At 36.4% G+C, this 19199-nt stretch overlaps 1 protein-coding gene across 2 annotated transcripts in view; it reads right to left on the bottom strand.

Moving 5' to 3' along the window:
• The window catches only part of SHPRH (SNF2 histone linker PHD RING helicase), a 48677-nt gene that overhangs the window by 10558 nt on the left and 18920 nt on the right, over positions 1-19199 (bottom strand). For both annotated transcript variants that reach the window (XM_059841738.1, XM_059841739.1), the window contains exons 11-24: positions 19100-19178; positions 17025-17188; positions 16679-16935; positions 13778-13899; positions 11191-11279; positions 9332-9421; positions 8645-8752; positions 7994-8136; positions 4986-5159; positions 4610-4672; positions 3339-3564; positions 2319-2462; positions 936-1037; positions 22-93 (exon numbers count right to left, since the gene is read on the bottom strand). In XM_059841738.1, coding sequence (XP_059697721.1) covers positions 22-93; positions 936-1037; positions 2319-2462; positions 3339-3564; positions 4610-4672; positions 4986-5159; positions 7994-8136; positions 8645-8752; positions 9332-9421; positions 11191-11279; positions 13778-13899; positions 16679-16935; positions 17025-17188; positions 19100-19178 — 1833 coding nt within the window. The remainder of the gene's footprint in view (positions 1-21; positions 94-935; positions 1038-2318; positions 2463-3338; positions 3565-4609; positions 4673-4985; positions 5160-7993; positions 8137-8644; positions 8753-9331; positions 9422-11190; positions 11280-13777; positions 13900-16678; positions 16936-17024; positions 17189-19099; positions 19179-19199) is intronic.

Raw genomic sequence — 19199 nt, 5'->3', positions numbered from 1 at the left:
CCTGCTGAATAAGTATCTTACCTGTCTTCCCAATTGACGTGCACAGATTGGACACGGTTCTGGGTTAACTCCTCCAGTAGTTTTGTCCTGAGACTATAAATTAGAAAAAAAATATATAAGATTTGTGTTTTGTTATTCTATATTTAAAACAAGCTTCTAGAAAAAATGAATAATGAAGCCCTTAAAGGAAACAAAATCAAACCAAAACGCTGTCTGAGCAAATTAAAAACATATCCATGTACTCAAGTCCATCTTGAGGAGTTAAAAAACATGTAACTTATGGTAAGCAAAAGGAGCCCTTGTCATTCTGCAAGTCCTTCTGATGGCATCTGCAGCTCTATAACAGCTCTGAAAAATCCTGGCAAATTACAAGAAACTCCACATATTTTCTATCAGTTTCACATGGTTGCAAAACCACTTAAATTTTGCTTAACTATGCTTACTTTAACATAAATGCACTTACTCAAACACTATGATTAAAATAACATGTAATATATGGATACATGGAAGTTGTCTGTTTTGCCTTTTTTTTTTTTCAAACACTCATTTAAACTCCAGAAGTGATTATACTTCTGTTTCAGGTAAGCTCTTAGAAAGATACCAAAAGTATGCAGAGACATACATAATTTTATAAGGCTTCTACTAAATATGGCCCAGTTAGTTTTAATGAAAACTTTACACATCTAAAACTATTTTTATCTTTTAATGAGCATGTAATAAAACAAGTTACTAAAATATATAATGCAATAAACAATTTTATGAGCACACAGTAACACAAAGAACAGCACACTGAATTTCAAAATGTAATCAATCTTCACAGAAAATACAATTTCTTTGAGATGGAAGTTTTAAATAAAAATAATGGTAGGTTTCTTCCCTTCCACAGGTAAACACAGTACATCACTTAGATAAAGATCAAGGACCATTAATCTTACTTTCTCCAGATTAGTGAGGTACAGAAGTTGTCCTAATTTCTTTTGAAGCTGTGATTTGGCAACTGCCTTGTCATTCAGAAGTTTCACTCGATTTTGCTCTACCTATGAAAGGAACATTAAATATATGTTAAAAAGGGGGAAAAAAGTTAAGTTTTACAGTAAGGCTTAAATTTTTTTTTTTTTTTTGGTGAAATTCAGCTAAGTAATTTACTGGCAACAGGTAGAAAACCAGTTCATGCTGGAAAATTAAGATGTGCTTCTTCCCAGGCAAAATTGAATATCTACTCCTTTCCTGTACCCAGTATGAACACAGCACCATGAATGGGCTGAGACGCAGAAGGCACACAAAATTGCTTTTTATTGTTTTATTTACGTTATTGTTTCTTTACAGAAACAAAATTAAAATAACCCAAATTTTTAGAAGTTTCTTTTGAAGTTTCTTCAATCTATCATCTCTTTTCTTATAATTGTGTGTGTATATATATACACACACCAGAATTAATTGTTGGTTCCAAAAACAATTTGTATGAGACAATGATTTTCTTTATAATTAGAAATTTCCACTTTTTATTTACCCTGTGCAAAGACAGAAACATCAAGCTGACTTTTTTTTAGATTAATTACAGCTGATAGTGGAGAAGTTTAATACAACAGAAGAGGCTGGCACCTAAAGGATGAAGGCCAAAGAAATGGGTGTTTCTTTTATGGCTGCATATACATGCATACATCTTAAAACATTATTAGGCGTTTGTTAAGCAAAGTGCTCCTTTTTAAAAATTGTTTTAATACAGATATGAAATTTATTTCCTTAGAGAAAGAAGCAATTTTATCTAACTCAATCTCACAGAAAAAAAGCACAAAATGTGTCTATTGAAAATGCACTTCTGTTGGTGCAAAAAAAAATAAATTAAAAGCTTCAATCAACCCAACATTTTCTCTATCGTCATAAACAGAGTCAGGGGTAGCTCAGAAATTTCAAAATACTGAATAAAAGATTTTTCTTTGATGTGCTCATTTCTGCTTTATATAGATATTTGTGAAAATTATCAACAGGGGTAAGGAATCAGGTCAACTTAATTTTCTACCCAGCTTGGAAAACTGGGCAATTGTAGAGAAAGGAAGTTGCTGCTCCTGAAAGGGCAGCAGTCTCTTGGAAACATGCCACTCTGTCAGGAGGCTAACAAAAATATATCAGAGCAACAGTTACAAGCTCAAAATGGCCCGTGTACTCAACCTAGAAAAACTCTCTACTCCACCAAGCCTGTCTGAAATGAAAACAGAGACAGAGTATAGACATTATACATAGATCCAGATGAGGATTTTAATTTTGTAAGAGGTAGGTTCTTTGGAAAAGAAACCATTCCTTCCTGCCCATTACTCTACCTCATGTGGTTCTATAATGTGGAGCACAGGTGGATTTGGTTTTGGCTCATCAGGGTGACGCACTCTCAGTCGCTCTGTCGCCATTGCCAGCTCATCAATAGCAGACACGTGATCCCTAAGGACCATCCAATACTCATGAAGTAACTGTAAGAAAACCCCAAACAAGTGAACAGCAGAACTGCATTGAGTTACACTTACATGACTCTGGCATACAATGTAAAATGAAATGTGAGAATCTTTTTGGAGGAAGAGATAATATTTCTTTACAGCATTCAGCCATAACAACAACTAATTATAATGGAAAACAAGCAGTATAGACCATTTTGCCTGCTCTCTTCTCCAGCCTCTCTGGATAAATAACTAGAAATAGCTGTCGCTCGTTTCTTCTACAACAATTAGTGTTACAATAATTAATGCAACTAAAAATTCAGAAACGAAATGCCTTGTAAAACAAAAAAAAACCCCTGCTGAATAAAAAAAAAATAGTTATTTCACAGAGTATCATTCTTGTAGCTCAGTGTATATTGGAGTAGTACAAACCACTGAATCAGTATTTCCAAGTCACAATAGACGGAATCATAACACTGTCTTCATTCTCATTGGTATTCTAGGCCCATATTTTTTTCCTAACATAAAGGCACATGAAAAAACTGTGCGCCTTCTTCACAAGACTGAAGGTAACCTGAATTACAGAATGGACCAGTGTTGGACTTGCTGAGACTTGTTACATTCTGATTCAAGTAAACAGATGAACACATTTAATTATATCTTTCTACTGTCTTAATAGATGCAATTACATTGCTTAGTAATTTGATTAGTAGCCAGTATAGCTTTTAGAAACTATTAGCTCACACATAAATCATTTAAAATCAAATCCTCTAATAAGCACTGTGGAAAAGGTTGGTAGGCAAACCCTAATTTCAGGAATACAACTTAGATGTGCTAATATTCAGCTGCAATTTGTTTATAACAAATTAAATGGACCACACAACTGTTTGATCACCATATAATTTACTGTACCTTATATTCCTTTTTCCATGCTTCAAAGAGCTCCAGGAATACACTCCCTTCTTCGGTTACCCTAGCGTCCATTCGGTGAGCTTTGGCAAAGGAAAGAAGAGCTTTCAAAGCACGCTCAGTTTCACTGGTTGCCCAGAGCCCTCTGCTTGTGGTGGGCAAACGATCATCGACAAGCCCTTCTTGGTCTTCTATCATCTCCTCGAATATTGCCATTTGGCCTTTAACACTTCAAAACAAACCAAGCACAGCACTTAGCACTGATTTTGTACTTCCACATCCATCTGTACTTATTCATCATCTATTTCAGACTTCCTATATATGATTAAAGGATAATGCAAACCAAGGAAATATAAACAGCTGTTTCATTACCTAATCAAAAGCTTGCTTTGAACACAGTGACCTCGGTACCAATCCTTAGGCCATTCTGTCAGCCCCAAGTCATCTATAGCTTTTGTAAAGGCTTACACATCAAAATCATCTTTCAGTAGCTATTAATGTCACATTCATTAAAAAAATTCAATTCTGACTTTTTATATAAGCAAGAATTACAGTTAAACTCAGATGCAAAATTTGCTGTATATTGCACTGTGAAAGAACAGTTCAGCTTCCCAGTTCTCTCCTTGACAAATTATGCTAATTTTAAAATAATTCATTCTTCCTGATTCCAGCAGTCATGAAGCAACAGAACTCCCACTGGTAAAGACTTCTTGAAATGTTTTCTCAGTAACCTTAAGACTTTTCAATCCAATTTTGACATTGTGAGGGATACGAGAGAGAGAAGTCCAAAAGAAGCATGCAGAGAGCTGTAATCTATGTCTTTCAGTACCGCCCACTATGCACACTTCTCTGTCACCCCGTGCAGGTGTCACCCTTCTTTCAGCTTCATCCTGTCTGAGATCTCTCATTGTAACACTGAATGAGGGTGGTATTATATCACTTGCAACTGGACTGCAAATAAATATTTGCACAAATAGGAGTATGTGTTAAATTAGCATACCTGTATTTATACACATGCTTTCTGAACATGCCACCACTTCATTTCTGATGTATGGTCATATTATAGTGGCTTGAGAGAAAGTGGCATATATTCATTCCTTGGACACCATTTCTTCAAATGAAATTTACATAGAAAATTAAACCTAATAGAACTACTGTCAAAGCCATCAGCAGGAAGTCTCTGTCATTGGGTCATAAACTTATTTCAGACAACATAAACCAATCCAACTTTCACTTTTTCTAAGAGTGAGAAATTTATAAAGCGATGAACTTACCTATGCATAAAGAGCTTTGACTCATATTCTGTGAACAATTCATCAGCCTTGCAAAAGACACAGCTGCAACACAGAAAATCGAAAACAGATGCACTCAAAATTTCAGAAACCACATTACCATAAACCCCTATTCCAACACAAAAAACTACACAAAACTCTTAAAAAAGAACAAAACAACAGTCACATGTACACTAATACAGCTGACACTAGAAGATTTTATAAAAATAAAACCAAAGGTTATGATTCTAACAAATAGATCGATGATACCTGTGTGCATACAGCTCCTGAGAACATAATAAAAGGCTTTATGCTATTTCAAATACAGGAAAATTGAGTAATACACATCTAAGGTATATCTTCTGTTTTCAAGACCTACTTGTTAAGTGGCAGCCTAACAGGTCGCAAATGGCAGATAGTGGCAGCCTCAATAACCTGCTTAGAAGGAGGCCCTTCTAAGTTTTTCACTGCTTCTCTTACAATCTTCTGGAACTTCTTCACTTCATCCAGCTGGGTTGTGAGTAGGTATTGAAGGCCTCTGCAGTCACGGAATCTGATTTAAAGAAAAAGGGAAATTACTGTACACCGAGACACAAAATCCAAACTTGACTCAGTATTTTAAAGTAGAAGAGAAGTAGCTAAATAGCAATCTCAGACAACATACAAAGTTGGTACCACAAGCAAATGCTTATTCCTACTACATGCAATGCTGTCAGAAATCACTCCAGTGTATCCCCAGAGCTGATGCCTGATATCTTTAGAAAGACTTTTCAAGACTTGAGAAGTGTGGCCAAATACTAGTAGTGAACACCCGCCTGCAACATTCTGGCCCACAATGCAGATCTACTAAATGGAAACCACTGCACACATAGTCTTACTTGTGTCTGCTGGCCAACAAATTGATTTTCAACATACCTGTGCAATTCACAACAGACACATGCACACATCACAAAAATACACTTCATTCAGCAAGTTAGCTTTCAAAGTTAAATTTATTAAATGGACATAACAGTAAACTATTCTCCTAAAACCTAGCTACCTAGCTGTCTTTTGTGATTGGAGGGGTGTTGCAGTAATGAACACAAACACGAACACAAGTTAAGCACTTTCCACATTGTGTTTTTCCTGAGAGCAGAAGTCTCTTGCTGAAAGAAAGTGTATAATTACTACAAGGTCTGACATTGATGTACAAGACTGTGGTTCTATGCAATATGGAAAGTTTAATCCAAAACATACATTTTGTACAGTGCAGAGAGCAAAGCACAGGTTTAGCACCACTAAAGCTTGGCATTCAATATAACCTACTTCAGTAATACGCATTTTAAAACAACATAGACAAAGTTTGCCTAACCAGGTAGTCTGAAAATAAATATAAAATGCAACCACAAGTCTGCTGTTAATATCATCAGTTGCCAAATAATACCAGCTTTGTAAAAATTTCCCTTACTATACCATGGACTAATCATATCCAGTACTCAATTCAGAGTACTTGTTGCTTCCACCATTGACCAGTAGAACTTGATACAATACTTTTTTTTAAGTTTTATCTCATATGCTAAAATAAATTGAAAAGGAAGTAAGTTTTACCCCTGTGTTATAGAAGAAAGTCACAGATAGCTTTTCCAAAGTTATACAATCTAATCTAACCAGCAATTTAGAAATACTTTCTAAATACCTCATTTCAATCAAGGAAAAAAAAAATCAGTGTGACACAAGCTAACATACAGATGGACGGATTGGCATAGAAGTTTTGCATGAACATACAAACAATCCTTTCCTCATATTTATTTTGACCAGAATGTGATGCTATCATTCTCAAAGAACCATGATACATTCATATCCAGACTTACAAACTGGCTGAGGTTGGAAGGGGCCTCGGGGTGCTCTTGCTCAAATGCTCTCCTCAAGCAGGGTCACCTAGAGCTAGTTGCCCAAGACCATTCCCAGATAACTTTTGAGTATTTCAAGCATGGAGACCCCCACAACGTCTCTGGGCTACCTGTTCCAGTGCTCAGTCACCCTCACAGTAAAAAAGCATTCCCTGATGTTCAGAGGGAACATCTTATGTTTCAGTTTGTGCCCATTAGCTCTTGTGCTGAAGAAAAAAGAGTTTAAGTTTTGTGTCTTTATTTAGATTATTCAATAGAATTATGTTAAGTACTGAAAATAAAAGATATATTTAGTTCCATCAAGAAGAAATTTCAACCTTTTAGAATCGTGATGGCAGAACAGTCAGAGTGGAGGATACATCTTTACACATGGAATTAGAATATGTGTACCTAAAGTATTTAAATTTATACACACGTTTTATAAATTTGTACACAGATGTACATACATATATTTATATATTTCATATATATATTGAAAATGTATTTGACTAAAACAAGATTCAGAAAGATTGTATTAGAAGCATAAGTTCATGTATCTGAGAATATTGCCTGAATTAGACCACCAGAGCACTGTCCTTCCTATGTCTCCCTTTTCTGTGATGAACTTACAGACCTTCATCCAGAATGTACAAGAAGGGGTTAGGAGAAAAGGGTCTATTCAATCCTAAAATTAAGGGGAGACCTTATTGCTTTCTATATCTAACTGGAACATACAGAGAAGATTGACTCAAACTTTTGTCAAAGGCACCAGGCAAAAGAACAAGAGACAATGTACAAATGATGCAACACAGGAAATATTAACTAGGCAAAGTAATTTTAATGTCTTTTTTTTCCACCAAGTGGACCAAATACTGGAACAGGCTTCACACAGAGACTATTGAACCTCCCTCCTTGGAGATACTTAACAGGTCAAATCACTGTGCAGCTTTACTGGATTGAACAAGCATGGGTCTGGATCTTAAGATGGGGGTTGATTTAAGCAACCTCTGAATGTCCCTTCTGAATTCATTACTCTGTAATTGAACCCAAAAAGAAATGGTATACTGTTGTCTTGAACATGAAACCAACCTCAAATTCTTTGCTCAGAAAAAGAGTGATGCTATTTTATGGTGTTACACAAGGATTTTCTGATATTGTCTGTCTACTTTCCATTTAAGCAAGCCAATTTCTTTCACAAGTTACTCAATTTTAATATAATAAACTTTGAATTCTTCTTACTCAGCAGTTTCATGAGTATAGAAGACTATAAAACCACCGTAGATAATGCAGAAGAACATTCCTAAGAATGCTTGTCTAAGTGAAAACAGTAATTTTTCTGCTTTTCTTTCCAAGTTTTCTATCTAGTTGTGCCTTTTTCAGGGACCGGTTTTGAAACATAATTGCAGTCCAGATGCTCTGAAGAAAAAATGTCTGCTATCTAATTGCAATAGCTAGCACAAACTAGTAAGAAGACCTGAGTAGATTTATGTTTAACAGCCTGTTTCAGTTATTCTCTTACTTCTCTGCCATAGAGAGTTTACTTGTCTCCTGTTTGTAGTTGCAGGTTATTTCGTTTTGCACACGTTGAACAAGCTCCTCATCGATGGCATACTGTATTGCTGTCTGGATGACATCCAACCACCAAGGAGAACCTGAATGTATCTGTATAAAAAACAAGAGAATTATCCTTGAACTTTCAACAGAAAACCAATCTACACATTGCAACAGAGGCATATACTGATCCTTAGGCCACAGTCAAACACAGACTGGCTAATTCCATGAAAAGTGGAGGATAAGAGTGTGATTAAAAAATATCCCGTCTTCTGTTGACATGTAAAATCATGACTAAGAAACTGTCTACATTCTCCACACTTTTATATTCCTTCAGTAGAATTAGATTCATCAAGGCAATCTACACAGAACAGTCACACAGAGATACTATGATCTCAAAGTTTCTTCCTTCTCTCTCTCTCAAGAGGAGATAGGGAGATAGAGATCATTTAATCAGAGAAAGCAAAGTTCCCTGTGAAATTAACAGAGCAACACTGAAGTGACCTTGTAATTTTAACAGGAGAAAGAAGATAAACAGCTAGAGTTCTGGACAAAAAGATGAAAAAATATTCTTTAAAAATGCCAAAAGTCAGAGAGAAAACATTTAAGAGGTACCTGCCTTTCTCTGAAGTTCCCGAATGGTTTGAACAACCGGCTGTAAGGCCTGATGGGCTTCTGCAACTTCTGCGTTGGATTTACTCATATAATGCTGTCGGAGTTGTTCTGCCTGTATGGAAATAAGAGCTTAAACTATGCAAAAATCATATCTGTGAGGAATACTGCAAACACAAAACCTCACCAACTACCATAGTACTTTCAAGTGGCTACCTATCTATGTGCTACCCACCTTCATTTGTAAGCAATATTTAGCAATATTTTTTTTCCTCTAGAATCCAGCATTTATTAGCAAGCCACAACAAAACATTTGAGAAGACAAATCACTATAAAGATGCTAACTGTGCAACTTTGCTTTTTGGTAAGCCAAAACAACACAATAGGAATACAAAGTATTACAAAAGGGAACTGGAATATAACTCAGTATTTCTACTTATCTGTGTTGAATAAGCAAACAATAAAAAGATCTCAGAACAGTCTGAGAACAGTACAATTGAACTTACTCATAACATATACTCATAAAATAAAACTTACTCATAAAATAACAAGAAAGGCTTATGTATGTAGTTAACTCAAAAAAGCTATTTCTTTTGAAATGAAAAGAATTGTTTCTTTTGTTAGAGAAAATGCTGAGGGGACAAAAAATAAAAATGTGCTCTACAATATTTATATAAAAATGAAAGATGTTTACCTCTTCTGCAAGTCGGCTATCACGCAAAGTCGGAGGAATTCCTGGGTGCTTTGCCAGCAATTCCATCAAATTATGTGTAGAATGAAGTCTCTAAATATACACAAAGTCAAGAGTAATCATGAAAAAATCCATTGGAACATCCGTGACAGGAAAGACCTGAAGAGCAATGAAAGCTTACAGCAAGAAATTAGCATGAATTTAAAATCAGTTTTGTCTTTCTCCCCTAATCTGGAAGCATCTTACAAAGAAAAGAAAGATTCCTTTCCACATTTTACTGAGATAGGAAATGATAGGAAATTAAATATTAAGAAGACCTTCTTTAACATCTCAAAAGCAAACCAGCAGGCAAGTGTGATACCAGGTCATCAGATCCTATGCCATACTGACCCTCCTAATTAAAACAGTCCTTGACTATTATGAAAAAGAAATTATCTCAGAGCACTTTCTTTGGTGACTTTTGGAATATTTAGAGGAAACAATTCATTTAGCCTATCCAAAGCAAAATAAAGTGCAAGGAAAAGACCAGATACCAAGAGCCATAATAATTTTTCATATTTTTCATTTCTCTGAAATAAAAGCTATTGAAAAACACATGACCTTTTGGTATACTTTTAGGGAAAATAAATTTGATTATTAATATAAGGAAACTCTGCTCCTCTTCTCTGGCTTCACTCTTTGTTCCTCAAACCAGACCAATAATATTACGCTTCCTGTACAGCTCCCACAAACTCATAGTAATAACCTCCACCATCAAAATTGTGCCCTTCTCACATCTGGATTCTCTTCACCTCTGCCCTATTACTATTTCAGTCACTCAAGAGCACTGGCCAGCAGTGATTTGCCATTATCCCAAAGAGTTAATCCTACACAACTAAGAAGACCTAACAGAAGTAAAATCTTATTACACTAAGGCAACATTAGTCAGCATATATTTCAAGGGGGAAAAGAAACTTAATTGGATTGTACAATCCAGGAGAACAATTTAATTAACAACCTATGTGCAGCTTAACAAGTTTATGCTAACACCTCTATGCTGGGCCAAAAAAGCCACCAGGAAGTCACAAAGGAAATGGAGGAATCAAAGAAGCACAACAGAGACATCAGGTGACCACATGCAACATAATCAAACAATAATTTGCTCATAGAAGCAAGTAAAGAAAGAGACAACTGATCACTTATCTATGTGTCACTAACATTTTAAATCTCTTATTATGCTGAAGAAAATTTTGGTCAATTAAGAACTGATAGTCCTTGAAGAACTATAAATATGTTACTTAGAGAACCATGACTTTTTTACCTGGAAAATATATTCATATTTTTAAACAGTATTCAAAAGGCATGAAGTCAAATACCCAAAGAGAAAAGGTACTTCAATTCTTTTCCATGTTTTGATGCCCTTTTATCTTCTGCAGTGTAAATATTTTATTATTCTCTATCATTTGGCACATTAATATCACTCTCAGTGCAAACCCCGCATTCTGTAACTGCAGGATGCAATATAAGACTTAATGTGAGCACAGTCACATGCACCAGACTAGGAATTCAGCTTGTTAACTGTACAGCAGAACAGCAGGTGGAGATCATACACTGCTCCAGGGACATCAACAAAACTCACAAGCTTGTTTTTTACAAACAGAGTAGGTGTTTTTTTTCTTGTAAAAAAAAAAAAAAAACGGAAACATGAAGGTCATGGGACAGATTCCTATCTAAAGATTATGATCAAAAGATTGTTATCATTACTGCAGGCTGAAAGAGTAATTCAGCATACCAGTGGAATGAAGAAAAGACTGACCTGTTAAATTAAATCTAAAACATTCCGGTTCTTAACTATGTCTCTTTACATTTCAATGCTCACTCACTTGCAAGGAATCTGTTTTGAGCTTTTCTTTGTGCTCTTCAGATGATCTTAGTACTTCTCTGTACAGCTCCGCAGCTAACGCATATTCTCCTGAATTGAAAAAGAGTAGCAAAAACACAGACACATTGTGTTGGTTGTTTAATATACAAACAGCTATGACCCTACAAGTGTTACATTACTTGTAACATACTAAGATGCTCTCAGATAGTCTCTATATTAAGTGCCTGTCTTCAAGCAATTCTTTCCTAGTCACTCCTTTCCCCCAAAAATCGGTAAAAGACAGAATATGATATTCTACAAAGACTAATGCAGTATTCAAATTAAATATCTTTTGTGACTGTAGGATCTGTAAACCTCTAAATCTTAAAATATGTATTCATAGTTGCATTAGTAAAAAAAAATATCTCATTTTGCACTTCAAAAAAAATAATCTACAACTCACTGCAGTGATGCATTGCTAAATTTGCACTGCAAATTATTCACTCTCCCAGTCAAAATCATGAAAGTTGTGTCATACTTCAGAAATGCAGAAATGATTAGGTACATGCAGGGAGCATAACTACTGATGTAAGCTGCCAGAATCACAATTACTCCTCAGAAAATAGCTTATATCAATTAAAAAGAAATACAAACTTGAAGTTGTTTTATGGCTTTTTTCACTGTTAAGCAGTGAAAAAAAAAATCCATTTTAATTTGCTTTTCTCAACTGATGGAAATTTACTTAGCCAGTAATACTCTTAGAGACTCTTAAAACATGGAGAAGCACAGAGAAAAGAAATGCATAAAGACAGATAAGAAAGTAAAGCAAAAAACATTATTCTATCTATGTGGAAGTGTAACAATTCTACGTCAACAAGATTTGCTGCTTCTTACATTGAAAGAGTTGCATTTGTAAGGGTGTAGTCTTACCATATACGATTGCAGTTACTAAAAACTGGCCAAAAGCTTGGTGCTGAATTTGCTACTTTGAAGCTTGTCAGGCCTCCCTTGAATTTTTCTTCACCTGCCTAAACCTTTTACTTGGCTTAGCTGTGATAGCAATTTCTGTAATTCACTAGGTGTCTATGGCTAATTTTTAGTATATTTTTAAACTTTTGTTTATCTTTGTGTGGTACAAACACAGCTTTATATAGACAGCAAAAACAAGCAGTTTTTCCATGTAGAATGAGATATTTACAACTACCACAATGATGTAGTGTAGGGAAATACAGGCCTAGTAACAACAGCAGAGGCCATTGACAAGTAAAGATATAGGATGCAGTGTAGAGTACAGCCATGGGATGCTAAGAGATGGTGCACAGGCTTGGCAGTGAATAAGAAAGCCATGGCTATAAACAACTCACCCACAGTCAAAGAAATGCAGACTTAGAGCTGGACAAAACTGGTTTTAGGGGCAACAAAGAGAACAAAGAAAGAGTATGTAACATTCATAAAAGGCATCATGTCCACTAAATTCGGCGTTTTCATGGAGCTGCAGACCAATGAAGAAAGAGAAAGATGCAAACATGCTAGCAAACATAAAAATGACCCTCACTGGACTCTTGTGTGAGGAAGAAACCATCAACACAAATATCTTATTCCTATTGACAAAGGCAGTGGTAACTGGCAATTGTGCTTCCACCACATCTACCAAACCATTGACCTCAGGGCCTAGATGAGCCGAAGTAGAAAGGTGAGTAGAAAAGCAGGACAAGTAGAAACAAGTAAGTGTGATTGTTACTCTTTTCTTTGCCTGTAGCAATAATTTGGACTAATAATAGACCTATAAGTTTTCAATTATACTAAGATTAAATTTACAGACTCACTTTTATGTAAGGTATGCTTCCCCCTTCCTGATAAATAAGAGTGAGTGTAAGGGTAATATTGGGAGAGGAGTTACAGACCAGAACTCTGCTTCTTTTGTCCTGCTTTTGTTTCTCATCAGACGAAATTTTTATCAATCTGGTTTTCAAAATAGGCCAACCATAAGTTTTGCTACTAGTGCACTGTAGAAGCATTACATCTGTATGTAACTCTTTTTAAGGACTTCACTGCATCAGAAACACTTATCTCCATGCTTCAATTGTAATATTTCAAACCCACTAACTACAGATTAAAGAATCTGAATATAGTCTTTCTGCGAGGCAAGTAAGAGAAAAGGCAGTTTGCCTGTTCTCTTTGAAGGAAGACTGACATGAGCTGGAAAAATTCAAAGAGCACGTCAACTTTAGAAGAACTTTGAAAAGTGGCATTTTTACACAATCATAATTGAGTAATTTTAATTTATTTTTATTTTGTGGGACACTCAAGATTCATATAATTATTTTTGTTTCTCATTCAAAGCTTTTTTGCCTTGTAATTCAGACAAAATCGACATTGACAGAGCCGTCTAGTAGGAGCAGCAAAAGGAATCTTAGCAGTCAGCATAGCAGTTTGCATGGCTGGGGGCACAAGGGAAGCCCAGAAAGCAGAACTGATAAAACAAAAGCAGGTTAAGTACAATTACACGAGTATGACTTCCTTTAACCTCCCAGTACACAGAGATGGAGCATATCCTTTACTCCTATGCTGAAAGGAGTAAAGACTACGCTACAGCCCTTTGGTCTTACCTTTAATGATGTGGATACCAGCTAAGCCGTTAAGAGCACACACCAACTGTCGGTGAGCTTCTTCACACTCTGTTCGACATTTCTTTTGCAGAGAGGCCAGCAGTTCCTCCATGGTCATGGTGCTGAAAAGGAGACCAAATAGCTTGAATTTGAAACAAAATCACAGCACTATAAAAGTAAAAGGGTCATGCCAAGCAGCATAGCAGATCATTACATGTATCCAACATATTTTGAGTTTTCTTTACTTATTAAAAAACCTCTAGCTGTCAGATTTTCTTCCTGCTAGAGCTTTACCCTAACTTGAGTGTGTCCAGAGGTTGCCATCTCCTGGAACACCAAGAAATAAGGAGCAAGAAGAAAATTTGAACTTGGTACAATGATCCTTCACGGGGCAAAATATTGTTCTCCTTCTGTTTGTGGTGAACTGCAAACAAGCAAAATAGACCTTATTTTGTCAAAAGCTGTTCAGATGAAAACAGCTATGACAGACTACACTTCTAGCCTCTGCTACCAATCTAAACACAAAACACATATGAAGTGTCAATGTAAAGAAGAAAATGTGTGAAATGAGAACAGAGAAGACTAGCAAAAATCATTCTAAACTTCCTTTTCAACATTTGTCATATCTGCAGATTATGAGAGAAATTTTACCAGAAGAGAATTAGCTTCACATAAAAATACCAGAAATGAAGAGAAAAGAGAGAAGCGGGAACAGAAATGAGGAGGATGCAGGAAGGAAGCTTGAAGGGTACCTTGGAGTAAAGCCACAGGTTAAAGAATCAGAGGACTGATATGAAGAGACAGGAGAGTAAACAATAGCAACAGCCTACAACAGCTGACCTAAGGCTGCTTCTAATACCAACTGCTGCTGTTAGACCAGACACCACTCCCCTCCACTGAAACCCTGCTCCTCAGCCTCATTCACCTTCAGGAGAAGCATTTACTACTTGGTGTTCAGCACTGTGGAACAGAGTACTGAACTCTTGCACTGACTGGGCTCAAATTATGCTAGAAGGATGCCCTTCACTAGGCCTTTATTTTACCTTCCTTGCATTGTTCCAGTTGCAGAAACCGATTCTTGGTTTTGTAGTACAGTGTTACACCAGAATCAGCTTTAAATTATTCATAATTACTGAATTCTGCAAAGGAAATGGTAAATACACATAACATATGCTGATACTTCCACCATTGCTACTTACCTTTTATTTTCAAAGCCATCAGCAATTCCAAGAAAAATTGTTACAGCAGAAGGATGTACATATAAAATATGCAATTTGATACACAGCCTGAGACTACCAACTAAGGCAAACAGAAGGGCTTTTACTCAGTTAAATTAGGAGAACCTAAAAAAATCTCTTTTGAGAACTTTTTTTTTCTAAGTAGATCTCATTTAGTGCCTTCACTACACAGGTGGGAGAAAAAGGTCATCTATCTATAGATAGATATATATCTATATATCTGTTCTATAGAACAGAATATGCTCCAAACTCAGGTTTTTAATCTAGGACAATGTCTCTTATCTATATGCTTCAGCATCAACTTTCTTATTTCAGGAAATTTCTCTTATTCATCAAAGGTCCTAGCAGAGAATTTCTTCATTATTCTCCTACATATAACCAAAGACAGGAACCAAATCTCTCTATTCTGGGAATGTCCACTGCTGCAGTCAAGTTTGGGTCACAAAAACAAAGGTATGTAAACAGTGCTGGGAATTGACTTTTCTCTGTACACGCGATTTTAAGAAAGATTTAATTTTCATTGCTGGTTTTTCCATCAGTTACTATGCAGCTGTCATTGTGCAACCATTCCACCAAAATCAACATGGTATGAAGCTGTTCCCACCCTACTCTGCTCAGTTTACATATATTTCATTTATACTAGACTGGCTCATTTTAATGCAAATAATCTTGTTTGATGGGTGGGAATATTGATTTCTCCTATGTGTGAGTCCCTTGCTTCCACATTAGCAGACTGTCACAGTAAGTGCTACAGCACAGTGTCTAACTATTGGTCTCTGCTGAAGGAGGTGCAAAGTCAGCTTCAGCTGCTTAGGCACTGCAGGTGCCCTGTATAACAAAGAGCAAGGAGTAGGACACAAAACTTCTAACAAGGATTGAAAGAGACTGAATTGAAAGGATGGAATAGGAAACACTAGCAATAACACTGGCAGTGCTAAAAGGTGAAGTTCTTCCCTACCTGTAGCTTCAAAAAGAAACACAGACATCACTCTGAGAGGCTGGAATTGAAACAACCTGCTCTTTCACAACCTCCTTCTAACTGACTGAAAAGGCAGCAGCTACATTTCACAACAGGACTGGCAACATGCTCTTTTCTGGTCTAACAAAAGCAAAGACCAAACTGGTACTTGCAGAGCACTTGTGGGGGAAGATGATCTTGAAAGCATGCAAATAGAAGAGCATTTGTACAGCTTTCAAGTTTGGATCCATACTTACAAATTCTGCAACCTCACATTAACATTTTCTTTGAACTAAAGAATTATTCCATTCTGTTGATTCAATTCTTTCATTGTTCTCATTTGTGAATGTGATCTTTGTACGAGACAGAAAAAGAGCAGTGAGCTTATTTTAAAACAAAAAAAGAATCTGGTTTGTTTCACACAATCTGTTACCTGCAACACTCTAGTCATAGTAAGGTTAGAATGCAACTGGAGAATCAAATGCCTTCAGTACTATGTTCTTGAACACAAGAATTACACTAATGAACCCACTGTGCCTGTTCAGCTTCTGAGGTCAGATTATCCTGGTGTGCCATGATCACACATTAAACTAAAGAAGCTTAAATTAGGCTTATTTTAGGACTGTACAAGAAGTTGCACTGCTGGAGACAATCAGAATTTTGGTTTGAATAAAGTAGGCCATTTAAGAAATGACAGAAATTCACCTTTTCTGTAGTGGCAAGAACTCTCCCCGAACAGCTTGTGGGTGACAGCAGGCCTGCCTGAGCCGTAGCAAAGGGTATAGAATAGAAGTTACAGTCCTTCTATCTAGGCTGCTAAGCTTGAGAGTCCAGTCTGAAATCTTCCTGAGTTTTGCCAATGCATCCTGGCAGCACACCTCGTGCTGGCGATGATAGAAGTGTCTCTCCACAGGAGAGAAGTGAAGCCAGTGTATATTTTCTGTCTGAGGGGGGATTTGAATCTGAAATTAAAAAAGAAAGTAAGTAATTTGCAAATAAAACTATTGATAAATGATGTTCAGGAATTCTAAAACTCAAAACTTTGATTTACTTGGTCAAGCACATCCTTCTTTGCTGATCTCCACATAATCTTCGCAATTAGACTGTAGAGAGGCCGGGGATTTTTCCTGCAATAAGGCCGATATAGTAGTTGGTCCCACCAATGTTTGACCCAGTAAGGATCAACTCCAAGGAAAAGGACTAATCCATACAAATCTGCCAAGAAAAGAAAGTGTTTGTGTTTTAATACTTTGCAATCTGTCTCAAAAAAATTAACAGTCATACAAAGCCTATGAAGCATAACCATCTCCATTCTGGCCTTTATCTTTTGCACTTGTTTTCTAGTCACTCCCTCAGCAAAATATTTAATTTGAGGCAGGGGACTGGGTGGTGGAAGGTGGGCATTCTCTCCTTTAGCTCATTTTTGATTTCCACACAATTTGAGAGAATTTAGCTGTTTGTGAAACACTTTCATAATTTCAAGCTTTGCAGAAGAGAGCAAAGAATTTAAGTCTATTCAGAGCAGAGACAAGAGGCAGAAATTACATGATTGCATATGGTTAACTGGGTTTGCCAGGTTTTTCTAAACCAATATTGCTCAGCATCATTACTTCAGAGCCTGCTGTGCACCAACTGTCTGCTGCCCACAATCCTTGAAGGGGCAGCAATTTAGAAGAATTTTCACTTCTCTACTAATGCATAAGAAATTAACAAAAGACACTTCAATTGTTTTTTTGCTAATTGAGAAAATACATCTTGCTAATTCTGCCTAATTCAGAAACCTGTCACTTTTTGGAATGAAATTTAAGGACATACTGACTTTAAACGTCTGTCTTAATCCTACTGGAAAAATACAGAAGCACACATTTAAATGCTGCATGTGGATACTGTAGAAACAGAGATAGGTGATGATATCTTCTAGTTCTTAAAAATCTGGTGGCTACACTCCTTATTCTGTTAGCTTTATCATAATTCAGTATTCAGCTGAAAGCATCAAGCCATTCACCAAATACATCATAGACCAGAGGAAGAAAAATCCTCGGAATCACTTCTGTGCAAAAAGCAATTGCTTACCTAGAGCTCCTATTCCACTGCATTACAGCAGCAGTGGCACAGATTGAAATGAGTCAGCAGTTTTCATCCCTGAAGTGATGGGGGCTGCCTTGGAGTCTGTCAACATGCATTATGAACTGTATGACATTTCAGATATGTATTAAATCAACACTATCACACATAGGGCCTTGAAGGAGTTCATCACGACACTAAAATCAATCACTTCTTTCTGCAGCTTTGCTTTATTAACGCTGTATTCTCACAACCATTACATATATTTATAAATTTAATTCAGAATTCCATTATGAATTATTCTGAAATATTGCTTTTTACAACTTAGTATCCAAACAATAGTCCACAAATGCTTACACTGATTCGTCCACTTCCAAATACATTTCTCCAATGTGTACCATATATTCCAAAATCCATCAGAGAACACAGGGGGACAAAGCAGTTAGTCAGCTCCCTTTCTTTTATTCTATCTCTCTCTACAGAAACTGAACACCACACAAAAAAAAAGACAAGATAAATATCACCTGCTAACATACAGCTACCTACTCCACACATCTCAATTCTTGAAGTCCTTACATAAGGACTGGAGACAGTTTCAAAAGCTTTAGCACGATTTTTAGGATTTATATTCATGGCAGTGGATGCCCACAGTAGTTCATACAGAGCTATGCAAAAAGCAAATACAGCTTTGCTTGCTGTATTTGACAGTTCACAGGATTCTGTAACCAGAGCAGACTATCTGCTATAGAGAAGGCCTAATATTTATCCACTCCACTAAGTGAAAACTGAAGAACACACTTGAGTCAGCTATTAGACATACAGCTTCTCTGCTCCCCAAAATATTTGTCTAACTCGGGGAGACAAAAAGATTTCAGGTCTTCAATTTTTATATTGATACATGTATTGATGGCTTTATTATCATGCTTAAAGTTTCTGGCTTACAAAGTTAGAGTACCTAGTGAATTCAGAACAAAACTAGCAGACATTTTAACTGCTTCAAAGCCCCACCTAGTAATCAGCATAAGAAAAGCCCAGAGATTACACCACTATATAAAATCTCACCTTCTAATCCTCGCTGCACAGGAGTGCCACTGACACACCAGCGATTGATTCCACTCAAACGGAGTGCCATCTCAGCAGCCTTGTGAAAGAACATATAGCC

The sequence above is a fragment of the Haemorhous mexicanus genome, chromosome 3 (assembly GCF_027477595.1).
Source record: "Haemorhous mexicanus isolate bHaeMex1 chromosome 3, bHaeMex1.pri, whole genome shotgun sequence".
NCBI classification, from domain to species: domain Eukaryota; kingdom Metazoa; phylum Chordata; class Aves; order Passeriformes; family Fringillidae; genus Haemorhous; species Haemorhous mexicanus.
Note: the sequence above shows the minus strand (reverse complement) of the source record. Positions and strands in the feature narration are given on the sequence as shown.